The sequence below is a fragment of the Somniosus microcephalus genome, chromosome 1 (genome assembly GCF_052327205.1).
Source record: "Somniosus microcephalus isolate GS21.2 chromosome 1, FLI_Smic_1.0, whole genome shotgun sequence".
NCBI classification, from domain to species: Eukaryota; Metazoa; Chordata; class Chondrichthyes; order Squaliformes; family Somniosidae; genus Somniosus; species Somniosus microcephalus.
Window position 1 is genome coordinate 181,313,393 of NC_140987.1, and position 8,507 is coordinate 181,321,899.

Here is an 8,507-nt window from a genome sequence, read left to right on the forward strand (position 1 = left end):
AATCACAGCTGGAACAGACGGCCTTCCGCAATGCTACACTAGGCAGCCTCCTAGAAGCCAAAATCTATCCCAGGATGTGATTTTTAAATGTAGCCAATGTCTGGTGGTATTTGGTTGTGCCACTATAGCTTTGTGGTTACCATATTTGGGTAGGTGGAGTTATACATTCCACCCTTGTGTGGTATTAAAGCTATGTTGGGAGTGTTCCTGACATTTGTGGAATCGTAACACAAAGAAGGTTGCTTTGAACTGTAGTTATTGATGTCTCTTTATGTTTTTCTTACAGATACTGGCTGACAAACAAGGTTTACATCAAACGACCAAGCACAGGCCTACTGATGTACACACTTGCAACTCGATTCTGTGATGAGATCCACCTTTACGGATACTGGCCCTTCCCAAAAGACGCAAAAGGGGCACCAGTTAAATACCACTACTATGACAACTTAAAATACAGATACTTTTCTAATGCTGGGCCACATCGAATGCCACTGGAGTTCAAAACACTAAAGTCTTTACATGACAAAGGAGCTCTGAAGCTAACAACAGGGAAATGCGTGTAACCCTAGATATCACAGCTCAAAAGCAGAGTTGGTGCGATATTTGCACACTGTAGATTTTATGTGAAAAGGTAGCTCCTCAGTGATAATTACAACAATGCTGTAAAGTGACCATTGCCCAGCTAAGTTTACAGCCTCAGATTGTTGTAATGAAATAATATAGTCTCACTGTTGGGAGCAAAGAGCAAGCAGTGACGTGTTAACAATGATTGAATATTGATTGACAGAATGGTTCAGGTCTGTGAGCTCTGTCAGCACTAGTAGGGCTCTGCATTCATTGTAGCCTCAGAAGTTGTGAGAACTTAATAGGGCTTGGTGTTAACTAGAGGTCAGTATTTGTCTTGAGCAGCTGTCCAGCAAGCAATCAATGCCAAAGTGCTATCTGAGTCACACTTTCAAGACACAACTTTCTTGTCTACCTATGTGAATCAGTCAAGGGTAATATCAGCTGTAAGAATTAAAATACCATGAGAGGACTAAAGGACTGATAGCACGCCTGCTCAGTGTCGTTGGTAGTTTTATAGCTCAAAGAATGTGAAGAAGTTGTCTTATGTGGTGTGCTGAATGTGAACTGTAAAAAGTTAAAGGTGCCCTTTCTGCTGGTACCAAAGATCTTTATATACTGATCCTGTTAGAAGTTGCTTGTAAGGACTGATATTTGGGGAATTATAAGGGTAAAGTGTTTTGTGCAATTACTACATTCGGTTTCAGCAGGAGGAACAAGGAGATAAAGAGCGGACAGAATAAAAAGCACAAGTCTTATTTAAACAAAAGCACAGGTTACCAGATCCTTAAAGTATGGAGAATTCTACTCTACTGTTTTTTTTAAATCAAATTGGTACATTTCCAAAGTTCATTCACAAACAAAATTCTCCACCAAATGTTGTGAATCATGCTGAGAAGTGGAAAAATCCTACTTGTTATGCTGCATTTTCTTATTAACCACACAACCACCATCAGCACTATTTCTCCTTCCTGTACATTCTATGTAGTGTGACACCATTGTGGTCAAATCATATATTCTGTGGCAGCACTCTAAAGTTTCTGCTTACTTTTAAATGATTTGTTTGTGCAATTCTTTAAAACGATATTCTTGTTATAATTTTTTATATCTTACAACTGATCCAGGAGGATCCCAGGTCACCTGTGCCTGGTCCCCGTTCTCAATGTTGAGGTAGACCTCCTGGTTGCACTACTCCAAACAGAGACATAGTTGCAGCGAAGGTCTGCCTGCAACACTGGGAGTTGTCAGGAGTGATTCAGGATCTTCTCAGATAGACTTGCAATGCATAATTTTGTCAATTTGTTTCTATAGATTGTCTTCTGCAAATGTTGGAACAGAACCACCTTACCTAGTTACTTGCATGGAATTTCCTGGAAATGAGCTACACCGCTGTTGCCCCTTTAAAAATTATGCCTGCCAGTGACTTCTAGAGGAAGTTGCACACAAGTTTCCTGTTTTACTCAGTTGCATTTCCATTGGTGCAAGCATTGGTGTGAAAATAGTATGAAATAGGTGTAAGCAGCTGAACTACCTGGAAACTTGTGTGCAGCCTTTAAAAACAAAGTTCAGCAGATTGGGTGATGAACAGATGAGTGAGGAACAGTGCTTGGCTCTTTCACATCACTCTCAAATAACTTCACTGCCTTAGCAATATTTTTGTCATACTTGAACAGAATAATGACCACTCAAGTACCATCTGTACCCAGAAGGCAGCAGGGTGTGCCACCAACCCAGAGACGAGGATTGTACAATTTTACTCATTCAGACCTCCAAGCCCTCCTGGAGGGCATTGAAGGCAATATGAACAGGCCCCAGGGTATGCATGCCTCCAGCTCACCCAGAATTATCACTCGTGCCATCTGAAGGGAGGTAGCACTGACACTGATTACCAATTCTTTCACCCTGTACTGCAGAACAGTGCCACAAAAATTCCACGTTCTCAGGTAGGCAGGTAAGATAATCCATTGCAAACCTCTCCCTGTTCTTCTTGCCCACCCTAGGTACCAGCAGGCTCCTCACTCTCTTAAAACAGCACTTGCTCAACTAACCTTTCACAGTGCTGTCTTGTTAAGGGGGGCTCCAACTCAACATCTTGTACTATGGCTATCCAGCTCCTCTCACAGCAATTACATGTAGAACCTTAAAACCTCTTCCTCAGCTTTAACAGCCTCATACCCTCACATCTCTTACTTCATCTTTCACATGCCACTTGGCACACAGTACTCCACTGCTAGCTTTTTTGCAGGACCATTTGATGCTCAATGCCCACCACAGGGCACTGGAGGAGCTTCTCTAACCATAAGTACCTCACGCCCTTCAAGGAGAAGGCCATGGAGCTCATAGGGAAGCACTCAGCTCTTGTCATGGGAGATGTTGATCATGGCTGCAACTTGCTGACACCAAGTTACTGACAGCATCTGCACTGTCACCCTGGCATCCTGCTGAAGCACCACACTGACACAACCTTCCTCCCCTTCTCTGTCTCCTTAATCCCAAGGAGGTGGTGTTTACCCATTCTTAGCTTCCATCATCCTTTCCTGCAGATCCACCACAGCAATGGGCACAAGAGGTAGAAGAGGAAGATGATGGTAAAGAGGATGAGGACCAAGCCACCCAGGAGTTGAAGCTGCATGATACTACCATTCTTCAGGACAGCAGCACATAGCAGGCCTCTAGCTGACCCCTCATAGCATTACACCAATGGAACATGGGAGATGCTGCCAAGGTGTAAGCTGGCATGAAACGAGGGCCATCAGTCAGATGAGTCTTCTGTACAACATGCACAGCCAACCACTTCCAGCGATCCTGGCCCTCAGTACTGAGAATAAGCAGGAGAATAGGTAAAAGGCACATGTAGGATTCCAGGGAAACACGGTGTTAAGAAAGAATAGGTTGATTATAATAAAATAGAATGTGCACATGGTCAGAGCCAAACAGGAAAGTGTGCACTTACGCAGTGCTAACGTCTTCACTCAGATGATGATTGGCACAGCCATGTAGGGGCAAAAAGGGCTGATATGTTGTCATGTAGTAGGATGGGTATTGGTTTTAGGGAATGTCCCATTACTTGAAAGTGAGAGAGAAGGAGGTAAGGCTGTGATGCCAACGATAGAATATGTTCTGCAGAAGAAGAGATTTCAGTGATGACGTGCTGTAATGCCTCTTGTAGTAAATGTTGGCTGAGTCTCCTTTGCTCCATCCTGTGGTGCTGTTGGCTGTCCATTATAATTTATACAAGAGGAATGCCATACATGCTTCTGAGAAGCCGTGACTATGGGTAATGGTTGGGGGTGTCTAAAAATCTGATGGTATCAGAACTGTCCAAGTTAGAAGCAAATGCAGATGTCTGTAGGCAAAAACAAGCTGCTTTAAAAACAATTTTCTACCTGCAGAAATCTGTAATCAAAGATCTCCAGGTACTTCTGTGCCAGGAACTCCTCACTTCCACCTTGATTAGCTCGTCCTGGAGGTTACTATGCCTCATATAACTCAGTGTAACTTACCTTGAGTGCATGAGCAGAGCAAACTCAGGAAACCTGGAGTTGCGTGCCACTGGTTCATGCAAATGAGGGTAATAACGACTTGGTGGACAGATTGAAGGAGGGCTCCAGACACACTAGGAAACCTGGATAAAATCATTTAAAGGCAGAGATTGAGCAGAAACAACTTCTACCCAAATATCATCGAGGCTAAAAAAATTCCTACACCAGTCCTGTAGAGTAAGTATGCCGGAAATTCACCTGCACTGAGTTTAAAGCAGGATTGATTGACCCAGTATCCTGAGGTTTGTGCCAGTTTTGGAACTGAAATTATCCCAGTCCATCAAACAGAAGAATAGCTATATAACAATCCTCTGAGATTTCTCAGGCTAGTCTGTAGTGCTGGCGAGAACCTGGCTCACAACCAAGTTTGTTTTTGTCAGATGAAGATTCATATACCTGGATGAACAGAACAATCTGTGTTGATGAGAGAAATCAGGGATGAGCCAAAAAAAAGGGTTGGCTGTGACCTATACTGTCAGAGTAACTGAATTTGGGCGATTTTCAATCTTTTAGGCTCAGTAGCACACTTGTTGATTCTTATTCTTGCAGTTAGTTAACCACACTTTGGGATTTACCTTACTTGAAAATATTAAGAAATTTTGTTTAATCCAGCTAAAAGAAAAAATATGGCTTGTCCCCGCAGATGAATGCTGCCTTCCTCAAGGCAAGCAAATAGCTTGGGAATCACTTTGAGCTTAAGGAAGCAACACAGAGTGTGTGTGTCATGACACCCAACTGTGAGAAACCCTTCATCCTTGCAGGTTAATGTCCTGTTTTATTCATGAGTCCTAGAAGCCTTATTACACCATCTTTACAATTCTGTGAGAAAGTAAATAGAGGTTGTATCAGGGTTTACTTTCAACCACCTCAAATGTTCAGCATTTTTCTTTCCAATTTCCTCTCGTCCTCCTTGAGACAATGGAGGTAATTTTCACTGGGTGCAGATGGAAAACTGGTAATTGTGGATCAGCCACCCAATTGTGGATACACCCCGCCCAATTATCCTTTCCTAAAGGGTGGATGATCCGCAACCACCAATTTTCCACCCACGCCAAAAGTGACAGTTACACCTATTGATTGCATGCTGGAATACAGTTCTGTGGTCATGGGTACTATCTAGTATCTTTCCTAAATGGCTGCTATTCATGTCTGAGCCTTGACAGGATACTTGACTTTATGGGGAGGAGGGGTGGCGATTTCAGATCCAAATCCGAGCTTGTCCTCACCTCAAGTCCACACACATGTACTTCCAGCATGAGTTATGGAATAGGGAACAGGAACAGGTGCACTGGCTTGTTTTCCTCTTTCTAAGCCAGGGGTACTAATTGTATTACATCTACCATTTTCTGGTTGCACTTGTCTCCTGCTCAGAGGAAATAATAGAAATTATACTTGCATTTTCATAGTGCTTTATCACATTAAAACATCTCAAAGTGCTTCAAAATGAACTATCTTGAAATGCAATTACAGAGCTATTCTGCAGCAGCAAAGACCCACAGATAGCGAGGTATTAGTTTCCAATTAATTTATTTTTTGGTGGTTAGCTGAGGGCAGAATGTTGGCCAGGACACATGGAGAACCCCCTGCTCTTTCAATAATGCCAAGCGGTCTTTGAATGTCATTCAGAACAGTGATAGGATTTAATTTTAGTTGCCACATATGGAGAATTGTAGATTTTCCTATCCAATCCTGATTAATACAATTTGACAAAAAAAGCTACTTGAATTATGTAGCAAGCTTGGGGGAATAACAATCAGTGCCAGCCCTGATGGAGTAAATGTTCATGATTTTAGAATAAACAATCATATTTGTTATGTTACAAGGAGGGCACTGATTTTATTTTATTTTGTGAAAATTATGAACTTACAAAAGTACTTAAGTTGTTATTGCTGTCAGTGTGTAGACATGGTAGAATGTTTTTAATGCATTTGTGTGCTGGCTTAAAAAAAAATGAATGTGAAACAAAACTCAAAAGACATTACATTACATTCTACTAATGAGAAAACAATTCCTACAATTTGAATATTATAAGTACAATTTAAGTACAGTTTCCCTGGGTGATACAGGAACAATTAAACATGAAGGTTTTTAAATGTAATTGCCTGTTTGTTTTGTATTGCCTCCATTTTCAGTATAAGTATTCTGTTTCCCAGCAACTTAGTAGTACTTATTTTCTTCTCTCTGAGGATAGTGACTCGTGCTGGGTAGAGTTCCAAAGACACCAATAGCCTTTTTGTCCAAGGTTTCAGGTGTAAGCTTGAATAGTTGGGGGAGGGGGGGAGGTAATTCTCCCCTGTAATTCAGCCCAAAATTGTCAGTAATAAAATGGGAACTGGAGCCAGTAATAAGTTGCAAGGAACCAGATATAGTAGGGATTACTGAGACATCGCTACAGAAAAATCAGGACTGGGAATTAAACATTGCAGGGTATAACATATTTTGAAAAGATAGAGGGAAAAAGGGGAGGTGGAGTAGCTATACTTATTACAGATAACAAAATGGCAGAAAAAAGTGACAGCCATCAGTAAGACAGAAATAGAATCCATGTAGATAGAGATAAAAGATAATAATCAATCACACTAATGGGTAGTCTACAGACCATCTAATAGTGGAAGGGAAGTGGAGGAAGAAATATGCAAACAAATTAGGGAAATGAGTAAGAAACATAATAATAATCATGGGGATGTCAACTTCCCCAAAATTAACTGGCAGAAGAGGTAAGTATAGGGGATAAGGGAATGGAAATCTTACAATGTATACAGGACTCTTTTCTAACCTGGTATGTAAGAAGCCCAACAAAGGAGGTTTCCCTATTGGATCTAGTAATGGGGAATGAATCAGAGCAAATAAAAGAAGTAAAAGTAAAGGAACATCTAGGCAATAGTGACAATAATATAATGTGCTTTAAGATAATAATTGAGAATGATATAAGTATGATGAAGACCAGGGTAATGGATTGGAGAAAAGCTGATTGAGGGGCTGAGAATAGAACTTGGGAAAATAAAATGGACAACAATATTGGCAAACAATGATGTAGAACAGCAATGGGAAACATTTAAAATGGTGTTCAATAGAGTCCAAACTAAACACTCATGAGACACCATGGATGAATAAAGACATAAGTGAAAAATTGAGGGTAAAGAAAGAGGCGCATACACTAAGTGCATGGGCAGCAGAGGAGAGCATGACACGGGAGAATACAAAGAGATTAGGAGAGAAGTAAAAAAAATTAGGAAGGCAAAGAGGAATTATGAAATTAAATTATCAAGGAACATAGAACAAAGTAATAAAATATTCTACAGGCACATGAATAAAAAAAGGAAGGTTGGGATGGGAATTGGGCCACTAAGTGATGGACAGGATAAAATCACAGGCAGTGATAGTGAAATGGCAAAAATATTAAATAATTACTTTGCTTCAGTATTTACCAGGGAGACAGATCAGGTGGACATGACATCAGAAGATGAGATTAGAAATAAAATGACTGCATTTAAAATAAAGAGGAGAAATATTAAATAAACTAATAAAACCTCTGGTCCAGATGAATTACATCCGTGAATTTTAAAAGAATCTAGGGAAGAGATAGCAGAGGCACTATTACACATACTTAATAATTTGTTAGAAAAAGGTGTAGTGCCAGAGGACTTGCAGATAGCTAACATAATACTTATATTTAAGAAGGGAGGTAGAACATGTCCAGAAAGCTATAGACCAGTCAATAATTTAACATCGGTGGTAGAAAAATAATCGAATCCCTACTAAAGGAGAAAATAGAAAAACATCTAGAAACCAATAATATAATAATGAATAGCATCGATTTAAAAAGGTAAAGTCTTGCTTGACTAACCTCATTGAATTCTTTGAAGAGGTAACAGAGAGAGTAGACAAGGGTAATGCAGTAGATGTAATTTATTTAGATTTCCAGAAGGCCTTCAATAAGGTGTCACAAAATAAATTAATGAATAAGGTCAGAGCATGTAGAGTCAAGAGACAAGTAGCAGAATGGATACCTAGCTGGCTTCAGGACAGAAAGCAGAGAGTAGGGGTAAAGGGTAGCTATTCAGAGTGGCAGAAGGTGGAAAGTGGGGTCCCATAAGGATCAGTGCTGGGACCACTGCTGTTTATAATTTATATAAAAGATTTAGACTTTGGAATCAAAACACAATTTCTAAATTTGCAGATGACACCAAACTGGGGAAGACTGCAACAAATTACAAGAAGACATTAATAAACTGCCAGAATGGGCATATAATTAGCAAATGAATGTTAACACAGACAAGTGTGAGGTATTACATTTTGGTAAGAAAAATAAGGAGGTCACATATTACATAGAAAATACGAATCTAAATGGGGTAGAAGAACAAAGAGATCTTGGAGTACAACTAAACAAATCATAGAAGT

General features: G+C 40.2%; 1 protein-coding gene across 1 annotated transcript in view; it reads left to right on the forward strand.

Annotated features, from left to right (window-relative positions):
- st8sia4 (ST8 alpha-N-acetyl-neuraminide alpha-2,8-sialyltransferase 4) overlaps window positions 1-6,204 on the forward strand; it is an 87,633-nt gene extending 81,429 nt beyond the window's left edge. The window contains exon 5 of the mRNA XM_085987832.1: window positions 287-6,204. Within this exon, the coding sequence (XP_085843958.1) occupies window positions 287-563 (277 nt within the window). The 3' untranslated portion in view covers window positions 564-6,204. The remainder of the gene's footprint in view (window positions 1-286) is intronic.
- The last annotated feature ends 2,303 nt before the right edge of the window (window positions 6,205-8,507 follow it).